Genomic DNA, 12750 nt, shown 5'->3' on the forward strand with positions numbered 1-12750 from the left:
ATGTTCACTCATATAGACCCGTTTGTTTCCCATTATTAGCTTATTAAAATGAAAAATATGATCGTTATCCATCACATCGAGTCATCATATTTAACTTTCTATCTCTTGTGTAGGATTCGTAACGGCTATATTTTTCATTTTCATTTTTATATTAATGTGTACCAAACAGGGCCATAATTAAACTTTTTCATGTATTATGTCTTTGATCCACATTAGAAAGTGAGTACTGGAGATAAAATTAAATAAATAAATTAAATTTCTTCAATAACTTCAAGATATTGTCAAACATTATTGTCAATTTCATCATCAAACACTCTTGAAAACCTCTCGTGACAATGTTAACTTTAGAGCATTCGAAACCTAATAAGATATTGTATTCGATTGAACTTTGAAGAGATGACAAGAAACTTCGAGGCCTCTTATACTCTCTCTCTCTCTCTCTCTCTCTCTATCTATATATATATATATATATATATATAATATTCATGTGCCAAAAGATGCTCAATTTTGTGTCACCAATATTCATATATACTAGTTGCACGGCACATTTAGAAGGCACCCATGGTCCCCTCAAAGTTGGTATTTTTTTTAGAAAATTTGATTAGTTTGTTTGTTCTTCACCATGCCATCAAATTAATTTATTCTTACTTACTACTAAAGTATTTGAGTATGTAATGGCGATATTAAATAAATCAATAATCAAATGGGAGATTAATTTTGCCTCACTCCCTTCTACAAAATGATACCATAATATCAATACTTTATGGACATGCTTCATATGAGAGATTCGACATTATGAAAGATAATTGAAACTTTAATAGAATTTTATTACCTTTTTTGTTGAATTCTATCAAATACTACATAATGATGATATCATAGAGATTTATTCCCTTTTCTAAGGCTTTATCCCCTTTCGACGTCTCTCTCTCTCTCTCTCTCTCTCTCTCCCCCCTTTTTTTTAACGGCATGCTTAACAAATATAATAATTAATGATTAGTTTTCTGCGCAGTCTTAAGTTTTATCTCTAAATAAAATTACACCAATTATCTTGTTCATGTTAATCAATGTTTCTACGTTCCATCAAGTTCATGGGACTTACTTGCACATTACAAACTCATTCATTAGACAAAATTTGTCAATCGTACTAGTACTAACACAATAATTGACATCAAACTCGTTACATATAATACTTTTTATGGAGAATGGGACTTACTTGCATGTTACAAACTCGTTCATTAGACAAAATTTGCCAATCGTACTACCTTTAATCCAATAATTGACATCTTTATATATAATACTTTTTAGGGAGAATTGTAGTTGGGGTTCCTAACCTTTCAAATTATTGCAAACTATACCCAAACTTTTCATTTTTATACCCACAATTCCACATCTTTCATTTCAATTTCACACCTATGTATTTTTTTTTTTTTTTTTTTTTTGTTTTTTTCATTTTTTTTTTTTTTTTTTTTTTTTTGGGAACTTTTTTTTTTTTTGTTCTTTCAATATTTCTCTTTCATCTTTCTTTTTAGGAACTTTAGACCCATGATTAAAAATTATTTTTATTCTTCATAAATTCATTTCATACACTTTGCTGCAAAACCGTTTCGGTTGTCCTATACTGTGAGCAAAATGTGAAAATCCTTTGGACTTGTTTGGGGAGTTTTTTCACCGATTTTAATCAATTTCGGATCACACATGAGATGTTGGGGAAAATATATATGTGCTTACTAATTTTTTTTTTTTTGGGACATTGATTTTGGATTGAACCGTTTTTCTCAACTATCAGATCTATAAGGGCATCTCCAACCACAACACCATTGCACCATTTTGCACCATTTTTTGGTGCAAAATTGCTCCAACCGAACACCAAACTTTGCACCATTTTGGTGCAAAATGGTGCAAAGTGTAAAATGTCAATTTTGCCCTTATTTAACAATTTTCAAATAAATTTGTTGAGGGTATTTATGTAATTTGTGCTATATATTTTTTAATACAATAAATTATTACTTTTTTTTTTATTAATATTAATATTATTTGGGTTTAAAATAAATTTTAAATGTAAGACATAATTAATTAATTAATTAAAAGACGAAAACAATTTAAAATACATCAAACACGATTATTTATTAAAGTTAACACGAAGTTGAGTTGGTTGAAGACGAAAATCGCCATTTTCAGGAATTCCTTGTTCGTCATAGACAAATCAAGGATAAAGAAACTCACATTGCACTTCGAAATGCATTAATCGATCATTTGTGGGATGAACATATGAATTTTGAGAATTAAATTACAAAAATTTAGCGACTTCATAATATCGTCTATCCAAATTCGAAATACATTGTACTATTTTCTAATGGCATTATTTCATATTTTCGTTGTTGTAGTATTTTTATTAATTGTTCTATGTTTTTTATATTTATTAATGAATTTAATCTTTTCCGTAATTTAACGTAATTATTTATTTAGTAATTTACGTATTTATGAAATAATTAAATAAATAATATTTCAAATAAGTAGATTATAAAGAATAAAAAGGGAAGAAAATGGTTAAATACTGTTTATTTGGTGTAATTTTTGGTGTAATGGTTGGATATGAATTTTAGTTTGGTGTAAAATTTGGTGCAAAATGGTGCAAAATTTGGTGTAGGGTTGGAGATGGCCTAAGTTTTTGTTGTTTCTCAAATTCTTTTCTAATTTTACCCTTTGTAAAATAATTATTTTCAACCTACATATTTTTTTCAAAACTAACTTTTAAATAAAAATACATTAACCCAAAAAAATATTTATAAGATAAATTTTATTTAAAAATTACTTAAGTAAAAAGTTACTTATAAGATAAAAATTCACTTTTGTGTAAACATATGTTAATAAAGTAAAAATATTACTAATAAGAGACAAATTCACTTTTAAAATAAAAAAAATACATATAAATAAAAAATTACTCATGTTTCGAAATTATATAAAAGTGCAAAGTTAACTTATAACTGTAAAATTTACTTATCGGTAAAAAATACTAACTTAAAATTTTAATTGTGAGTAAATATTTAACGTAAAACTTTAGTTAAATATTAATTTATATGTAAAAAAAGTTACTTACAAGTGGGGCATATATATAATTTTATTCTTTTAAAACGCGTTTAGGATACGTGGATAAAAAAAACTTTCAAATATAGGTTGAACTATTTTGAAAATTGTTATTAAAATCATCCAAAATCCCCTGGCTCATAAAATCTCAAAACCTGTACTTTAAAAAACGTACATAATCCTAAGCAGGCCTTTATAGAATGGCAATTTTGAATTTTGAAATGTTGACAACAATTAAAAGAGTTTTTTTTTTTTTTTGGGAAAATAAATTTTGGAATAGTGAATTATTTTTTTATTTTTTTTTATTTTTATAGAGAATATATGGTTAAAAGTACGAAAAATTTTAAATTTAAGTACAAAATATTTTATTGTAAGAATGTGTAATTGAAAATGAGTTTAAGAAAAAAAATAATTTTAATGATTGTCGAACAAGGGCAAATATTTCGTGTTTTCCAAAAGCAGCACATAGTTAAATGAGGAATATGTGGGACGATAATTCAGTGCATGCACGTTTAAAACCCATTCGATCAAACCTTAATTGACCCACGGATCATCAGCAACGTTCTCTAGCAGTACATCATCTTGCGTTCACCTCAACCAATTGGTCATATATTATTCCAATCATGTTTGGTATACATCATAGTGTACACTAAATTTTACACTCCGTCGAGTGGTAATTCCCCATTTGGCAATTAAAAAAAAATTGTCTTTTCACCAATCAAATTTTGTCAACAAGTATGATGTCAAATATAAATGTAGATATATGTAAGTGGCTTTATCCATTTAATATGAAATTTGGGTAAAGTGTATTTTGGAATAGTAGTTTTTGGGAGAATGTGTGATTAAAAAAGAAGGATTTTTATTTTTTTGGTTATTTTCGTATAATATTATTTTATTAAAAAATGTGTGGCTAAAAAGAAAATAGAGAAATATGTATTAGCCGTTTGGTATCCATTTTTATAAGAATGAGAATGAAAAATGTAGTCCTTATGGGACTCATACAAGAGATAAAAAGTCAAATTTAGTGATTTGATATAATAGATGACGATTATATTTTTCATTTTTATGGCTAAAGAATGAAAATTACACGGGGCTAAAATTTTAAAGTAAATCAAACAAGGCATAGTCGATTATCGGTTCTAGGCTCCTAGCTTTAGATCATCACTGACAACCACTCTAAGCACTTGTTCACCTTCCTGAGGTCTATATTGACAACAAGTGTTAACAACTAGATGCTAATCACCATCGTCGATCGACAAGACATTATCTCGTTATCAATGGCCATTTAGACTATTATGGTCTCAAATTACTAATATTTATCGAAAGGTGATGTTACATGTATACTTTTTGTGGACATAATAATTTACATTCTTCACACGAAAAGTGTATGAATAGACTAATTCTTTAACAAATTGAAGATTTTTTTTTTTATAACTTTCTTTTATTTAGAATCGTATAATCTTCCATGAATAATGCTCTTTACACATGGTCAATGAAAGGGATGGAGGTGACAGTGTAGTGAGACAAACAGTGATTGGGTGTTGTATTTTTTTAAACCGTTCAATTATATATTGACACGTGTTCCTTATGTCATTAAATCTGTCACTGTAGTATGATTGATCTCCCATTGAGAACATACGATTAATCTCCCAATCTAATACAAGTGTGCTAACTTATTACTCTTGAGTGTGGCTGTAAATTGATCGGAGATAAGAATAATTCATGAATTCGATCCAATCCGATAATCCAACGGCTATTTGATTATTGAATCTATATTCGACTTGTTGTATTATTGAATGTCCAATTCGATAATTCGACTCATAATATTGTCAAAAGAAGGGATTCTCAATATTAATACATAATTTATTATAATATGTATTTATGATCTATTTAAATTTGATAGGTTTGACTTTTTCATTAAAAGTCATAGAGTATAATACAAGTTTCAAAAGGAAAAAAAGTTATGTGTAATAAATTATGTGATAATATATAAAATATTATTATAATGAATCGGATCATGTTGTTATTGAATTAGATAGACCTATATTCATATTTGCTTCATTTAGTTAACGGATTATCGGATTCAGATTTTGATTGAATTATTGGATTGAGACCTTAAATCCATCTTCTATTAATTTCATTGAATTCGGATAAAAAAATCCAATCCATTAATCGCCATACTCTCGAGTCTTGAACCTACTACATGATAGCCGTGGGTATTACGCAATTGACTGGAATGGAAAGTGATGGTCAACCAAGCTAGGAGATTTTAATAATTCATTCAATCTTCATTAAATAGATTAATATAAAAATGACAAATAATATAAAATCTAATTTAACCCTTATTTGATGGTCATTATTTGAGAAAATCAATATTTGGAATAATGAATTTTTAGAGAATATGTGATTAAAAAGTAAGAAAAATTTTGAATTTACGTATAAAATATTTCATTATATGAATGTATGATTAAAAAAAAAATATGTCGAAAAAAAAATATTTTGATTAAAGAATGTCAAACGGAAGCTTATTCAAATATCCCAAGATAGCGAAAAAATTCTCAAGAGAAATTAATGCCAAACCAACATCAATCATCATACTAGGAAATGTCAAATTGTCAATATTATCAACCCAACTACCTAAGACCAATAGGAAGAGGAATATCATTCATATATTTCTCTAGACCCACCGACTCGACTAATTTATATTATTGAACACGATTACATAATATAGGGAACAAGACCTACCGACATAACTGACATGTATTATTGAACAAAATTTTAACTTTCTTTAGTACGAACCAATATTGTATAGTCAAGAACTTCTCGAGTCAACTTGAATTGCTAGTATTGCTGACATTGTATGAAGAGCCTTTGACTGGATATTTGATTGCATTGAGTTGAATCTTACGAAGGGCAGCTTTACCAAGATCAATTCCACAGATGTCAGAAAGTCTAATGAGGTAAAGCAATACATCAGAAAGTTCTTCACCCAGATGAGTTTTTTCTTCTTCTTTCCAATCTGGCAGTCCTTTTGGAACCTTCCCTTTCCACTGAAATATCTCTGAAACTTCACCTACTTCTCCAACCTGCACAAAATTATATGCATTTTCATCAAGAAAAACAAAACCCATTAATACAAAGTATGAAAGCATTTATTTTAGAAAAGAAAAAACAAAGGATTCTAACTTAAAGAACAAGTTTAAACATGGAAAATTTTACCATAGCCAAGAAAAGGTTTCTAGGGCTGTGAAACTTTTCCCAGTCTCTTTCCTTTGCAAACTGGTCCATTTTTCTCTTGAGAAGATCAAGGGTCACACTCTCTCCACTCATTTTTAACTCTCCTTCTTTCTTACTCAAAAAACAAACCCTAAAATCAGAATCGAAATTTTCAGGGGGAAAACCTAAAAATTGGAAAGAATAATTATGCAGCATAAAGTGTTCTGATCCTTCGGATATACAAAAACCTGGTTTGGTTTGGTATTTGTAGAGGAAATAAAACAAAGACGGGTCCAGGGGTGCGGTGATTTTACGGATTTTGATTATATGTGAATAATCAAATACATAAAATTACAATCTAAATCTGGTTGATAATTACGTATTGAGATTTGGCCTGGATTCTTTCTGTGTAGGTGGCAACACAAACCGACTTGTCCTTTTCTCTTCTCATTTTATAATCAAATTCCATCTCACTATTATTGGAAATTAATGCACTTTATAAATATGTCAAACATCATTTTTTAGTATTTTGAGTCAAATATATTTTAATAGCGCTAGCCTTTGGATAAAAAATTCAATAAAGATTCCTAATTTAAGTTAAAAAGTCAAATATTAATTTCAATAATATTTTGAGCTGTTATTAGTATTCTAAAATGAGCACATATGCTTCGTATATACCTGCATATATTCATGTATTTTTCAAAACGCCTAGCACCAGTGACAGCCCTGAGTATAGGCGAAGTAAGCGATCGCCTAAAGCCTCGCTTTGTTGAGGACCCCAAATTATATAAAGTTAATTGGTTGGTTGAAAAAAATGAAAATTATATTTATGAATTCTGAAAATAGAATTATCGTATGCAAATATAAGAAATTAATAAAAATTAAAAATACAAAAATCTTTAAAATATATATATGACAACGAACTTATCACTCGTATTTATTTATCACAAACATTACTTTTATGATTTATAATTAAGTTAACACTTTATCTTCCAAACATTCATTTTCTTTTTTAACCAAACAAAAAGTCTCTTTGTCTTTTCAAATTCCATGTCTAACAATCACCCATCATTATTTTTTCAACCCAACAAGATATAAATTATTTCATTTTGAATTAAAATTTTGAAGATTCAATGCAATTTGGTTTGATCTTGTTGCTATAGTTACAGCATTACATGTTTCTTTCTTTCTCTCTTATCTTCAAAATATATACTACATGGTATATAGGTTGTTATTATATTGTTTTGTTTTAATCTCATGATAATAATATTTTTAGATATTTGTTGAAACTACTTTGAATTTAATAATTCTTTGTTCTTGTTCATTCAGATACTTCTTATTTTAAGTTAATTTCGTATAAATTAATATAAAATTAGAAGCTCATTTATGTTTGATCATTATTTTCATTATATTATTACACTATCTTTTGCAGTCACATCCTCCAATTTTATTCATAAATCATTCAAATATATATTCAATTTTATTTGTAATAGTTGTAGTGAGAAAATAATCATACAAACGAGCACACACCTTTGTCGTTGCATTATAGTTATGTTTGCCAAACTTTACTTGTAACTTGTATTGCTGGTTAAAATTTGACATTTTGCTTATTTTCTTTTCAAATTTTGGGGCTTAGTTGTCTGTGTTAGATTCTTTATAATTATATTAAGCCGCTGTTTGGCATCAATTAAAATCTAGATTTTAATCTAAGTCAAATTGTCAGTTAATTTTAACCACATATTTTATGGATTCTAAAACTTTAAATCCACATATTTTATCTACTTCTATCAAAATCTACTAAAAAATTGATTTTAAGGGTTGTTTGAGCCCCATTTTTATAAAAAAAAAATGCATTTTGAAATAATGTTACGATGGAGAATGTGTGATTAAAAAATTAGGAAAAGTTTTGCGTTTATGTGTCATATTATTTTATTACGAAATGTATGGTTGAAATGATATCAAATCATTGTTGAATAATGTATTTTGATGAAAAAATGTGTTTCAAACAAGGGTTTAATCTCCATCAAACAGACTAAAACTCTATAGTGATTTATGATTATTGCTTGAGTTAAGAGTTGCTCGACTCTATATTTGAGTTACTAATTTTGCTAAATCTGATGATTGCGTGTCGAATTGCGGATGAATGCAATATGCAATCTGTTGGTTGTTCCATTTTCAAACCATGAATGTATGCTTGATTTTGCCGATGAGGGGTGATGGCGTGCTGCTTCTATGTTGTTGCTCGTAAATGTTTGAGTGGAGAAAGCTATTGGCCTATTGTTAGATGCTAACTTGTTATTACTTTTTTACCTTTTTGTTTGTATTTCGAATTTCAGACAAATATGAATGTAATTTAACATATAACATTACAAATTATCGTTCAAACTTATATATTACCATAATGTAGATAGGTAAATCGCAAATTAAAATCGAACCAAATAATAAGCAATGGTTTGGTTTGAAAAATAAAATGATTCAATTTGGTTTGACAAAATTTCAAATCTCATGAAATTTGATACAATTGGAAGATAAAGGAACAAGGTTACAAGAAAAAGAGCTAAAATGAAGCAAAATCAAAGTTTTGAGGACTAAAGTGCAAATATTGAAAATTTATGTCGAACCTTAATATGAAGATTCGAGAGTGTTAGGGATTAATTAGATGAGGAAAGAATTCAAAGGGATAAAATATAGTCGAAGTATTATCACATATCAATTTTTAGGCGAAAAAGTTATGCTTTAAAATTTTAGTCTCTATTTGAGATCCATTTTTGGCATAGCAACCATTCAAATTGGAAAAATGATATATTTGGAAGAATTGTAGCTTTTTGAGTTATCTTTTCAACGTACTTTGAATAACCACAATTGAATATTAAGAAAGGACGATATGACCAAAATACTGAAAGTTGTCCTACGAAAAAAACCTATAACTATGTGGTCGCATGGTTCAAAAATCCATGTGATCACATCCACACATGCAGGGAGGAATTTGGAGTTCAACAAGTGAACTATGCAGTCATATCCTAATGTACTATGCTACTGTATAATACAAGATTTCGGACGAATCTCAAGTTTCCTTATACGATTAAAACTCAACTAGAAAAGGTTTTAGGTGACTTCTTTGACCTAAATACGTGTCATATAAATACCAAAACATCTCATACACATTGGAGAGCCACTTTTGTGCACAAAAACACATCAAGAACAAGGAAATTTTGAGAGAATCACATTGAAGAAGAGGAGCAAAAGTCAAAGTTGCGAGGAAATTCAACCAAAGAATTGCAAGATCATCAAGAAGAACTCATACTAGGAAATTTGCTCAAGAATTGGGTAGAAAAGTCAATAGATATCAAGAATTCATCGTTCTCTTTTATTATTTGATTTTCGGGTGATGTTCATTAAACTTAAAATGATTTTCTGTAATTTCAATATGTTTGAATAGATTTTTACATTGCTATGATGAGATGAATCATTGTTATAAAATTTTTGGTATTAATTAATTATTTTAATGTTTAGTATGCATGTTTTCTTGGATATTTATTACTTTTTTCACCGAATTCTCAATTAATTAGCTACTAATTGAGATGATTTATTTGGAATTTATTATTAATGAGAGAGATAATAGGTTTATAGCTAAAAATAATAAACATTGTAAGATTCGACAGGGGGATAGAGATATACCTTTATACTTTACATGATTTTCATAGTCATTCTAAATCATTTAATGCGTTTATCATGTTCGTATTTTTCATCAAAAGATAGAAAAGTCACGTGAGGAGAATAGATTTGATAATTATCAAAAAATGTTTTTAATTAAATTAGAAATATTGACCAACAAGAATGACTACAAGCTGCATTTTAATTTTTTGTGCTAAAACTGGACTAACTAGCAGGATTCGACATCTTAACAATACTTTCACATATTTGATAAACCAGTCAAATAGCTTTCTAGTTTAATTGATAACTTAGGCATTAGTATAGAAAACTTAAAAGTAGTTGCTATTCAACTAAGGTTGTTATTAATTTGAACTCAATTGAATAATTAATCCTCATGGATTAGACACTCTACACACTATTATAGTACTTGTTCACAATCTCGTTCACTTGCGGGAAACCAAACGATCATATGTCTATAGGAGTATTGAAAGCAAACCACTGACGAAAAATACTTCGTTTAGCTAACCATAAATTTGCTGGTCATATGATTTAGTTAATTTTAATGTCGTGTTTGGTTGTTGAAAAATAATTAGATTTACTAATAGAGAATGACATTTGTCTTGTTAACTTTGTGCTGCATGCTGTTAATACATATACATATATTTCACACATAATGCAGTTAAATACGTGACATGAACGGAAGAGCACAAGAAAGTCCCAATTTGACTGCAATCCCACGTAGCTGAACCTTACCTATCTTACTTCTATATCCAAAACTAATTATTATTATTATTATTATTATTATTATTATTATTATTATTAATTTTTATTTTTTAGCTGAAATTGTTGGGACCAAGTTTAACACAAGATTCCCAGTCTTAAATCAAAGGACCATCATAACCAATATCATGTGGATCAAAATATTCTTCTACTTTCAAATTGAAAGGGGCAAAAAAATGTCTCTTCATGTAACACAATTTTTGCCATCGGATGTCACAAACAATACTCGTCTCTATCAGGACGGTGATTGTGCATCCAAAATGAACACATGATTGTAGCCATGTTGACTCCAAATTAATAACGTGACTCAATTGACCTTCTAGTTATATATTGATTCCCAAGAATATCAGAGATCGATTTAGAAATCGAAAATTCATTGATTCATCACATAAATATTGAAAATTAGGACTTGATGATTTGAAAATCAAATATGGAGAATTGAGAAAATGAAAAACTTCAAAATCTATAATTTTTAGGGAAAATTGCAGCTAGGTACCAAACCTTTCATTTAATAGTAGACTTGACCCAAACCTTTCATTTGTGCCAGCTACGGTACCAAAGCTTTCCGAAATTCTCGCTTAAAGTCCAAATGGATGAAAACTATTAGTTTGACTGTTAATTGACCAAATAATTGACATTGACGATAATTTTAACTAATTTTAAATGGTTTAAATGGTAACTTTACATTTTTTATAACAAAATAACTAAATTCAAATAATTAAAATCAAAAACCTAAAACCAAATTTCTTCTTTTTCAGCCACCCTACACATATCTACCCCCACTCCAAAATCACCACCACCACTACTATACGGCTCCATCGTACCTACCCAACGCTAGCTCCAAATTCTGGTGCCTCAATCTCCATCACACCACAACATCTCCACCACAAATTCACAACCAACATAACCCAATTGTCGACAAGACAACGTTCCTCTTTTGACACAAAAATGCAATTTGGGTATAAAAATATACAAGGTAAACAAGCTGTGTAGTAAACATTTATGCCACCGCCATCGCCATCATCTGACTGCCACCTCCTCCATCAATTTTCCTCACCACTGTCATTCACTAGAACCACCACTTATACCACAACAATAACAAAACCTCAAAATCAAATCCGATTTCAAAATCAATTTCGGTTTTCAAATATGAAGAAAAGAAATCCATCACACTCTCATTCATCCTTTATTGGGTGGCAGTGGCAATGATGTTTAGGAGCCTGGATGACAGTGGCGATCGATTGCGTGGGTGGTAGTGGCGACGACTTTAGCGCAAGAGGGATTGTATGGGATAGGGAAGAAAAGGCTAGGTTTAGGTGGTGGCTGTTTTTTTATCTTTAGTGGCGGTCGATTGCATAGGTAGTAGTGGTGTTCAGCGGCTTGGATGGTGGTGTTGGCCAATCGCCTAGGCCGCGGCGGCGAAGACTTTAGGGCAAGGGAAAATGTATGGAAATAGAGAAGAAAGGTCTAGGTTTGGGGTTTTTTTTTTTAATATCTTTTTTATTGCTTATAATTATTTTACACACATACACATATATAAATCTACCCTTTTACCCTTTAAAAATTAGTCAATATTTGGTCAGAGCATTAACTTATAGTTAGCTAACAAAGAAACTAACAAAAACCATCCATTTGGACGTCAAGCGAGAATTTCTGAAAGAGTTGATACCTTGGGTGGTATAAATGAAATATTTGGATCAAATCCGCTATTAAATGAAAGGTTTGGTACAATGATTGCAATTTTTCCTAATTTTTATTCAATAACCTCCAATGAAAGATAGTGTACGGCTGCAAAGATTAAACCAAATTCTGAACATAATATAAATTGCACATATTAAATATAAAACCCTACTTAAAAAAATCTCATAATTTAAATAATATATAAAAGACATGATTAAATTCTTGTTTCTTGTGCTTCTCAGACTAAACAAGCTAAAATTCGATAAGGTTATAACACTTTCATCCCAAATCCTTGATGGTTTCCCTTTACATTTCTAGACTTAGAGCGTGCGAACT

General features: G+C 29.2%; 1 protein-coding gene across 1 annotated transcript; it reads right to left on the reverse strand.

Annotated features, from left to right (window-relative positions):
- Positions 1-5652: 5652 nt before the first annotated feature.
- LOC111369236 (dCTP pyrophosphatase 1-like) lies at positions 5653-6688 on the reverse strand. Its single transcript, XM_022990695.1, has 2 exons — positions 6304-6688; positions 5653-6170 (listed from the first exon to the last, which is right to left on the reverse strand). The coding sequence occupies exons 1-2, from the start codon at positions 6514-6516 to the stop codon at positions 5913-5915; spliced, it is 471 nt and encodes a 156-aa protein (XP_022846463.1). The 5' UTR covers positions 6517-6688; the 3' UTR covers positions 5653-5912.
- Between the last annotated feature and the right edge of the window lie 6062 nt (positions 6689-12750).

The sequence above is a fragment of the Olea europaea genome, chromosome 20 (genome assembly GCF_002742605.1).
Source record: "Olea europaea var. sylvestris chromosome 20, O_europaea_v1, whole genome shotgun sequence".
Lineage (NCBI taxonomy): Eukaryota > Viridiplantae > Streptophyta > Magnoliopsida > Lamiales > Oleaceae > Olea > Olea europaea.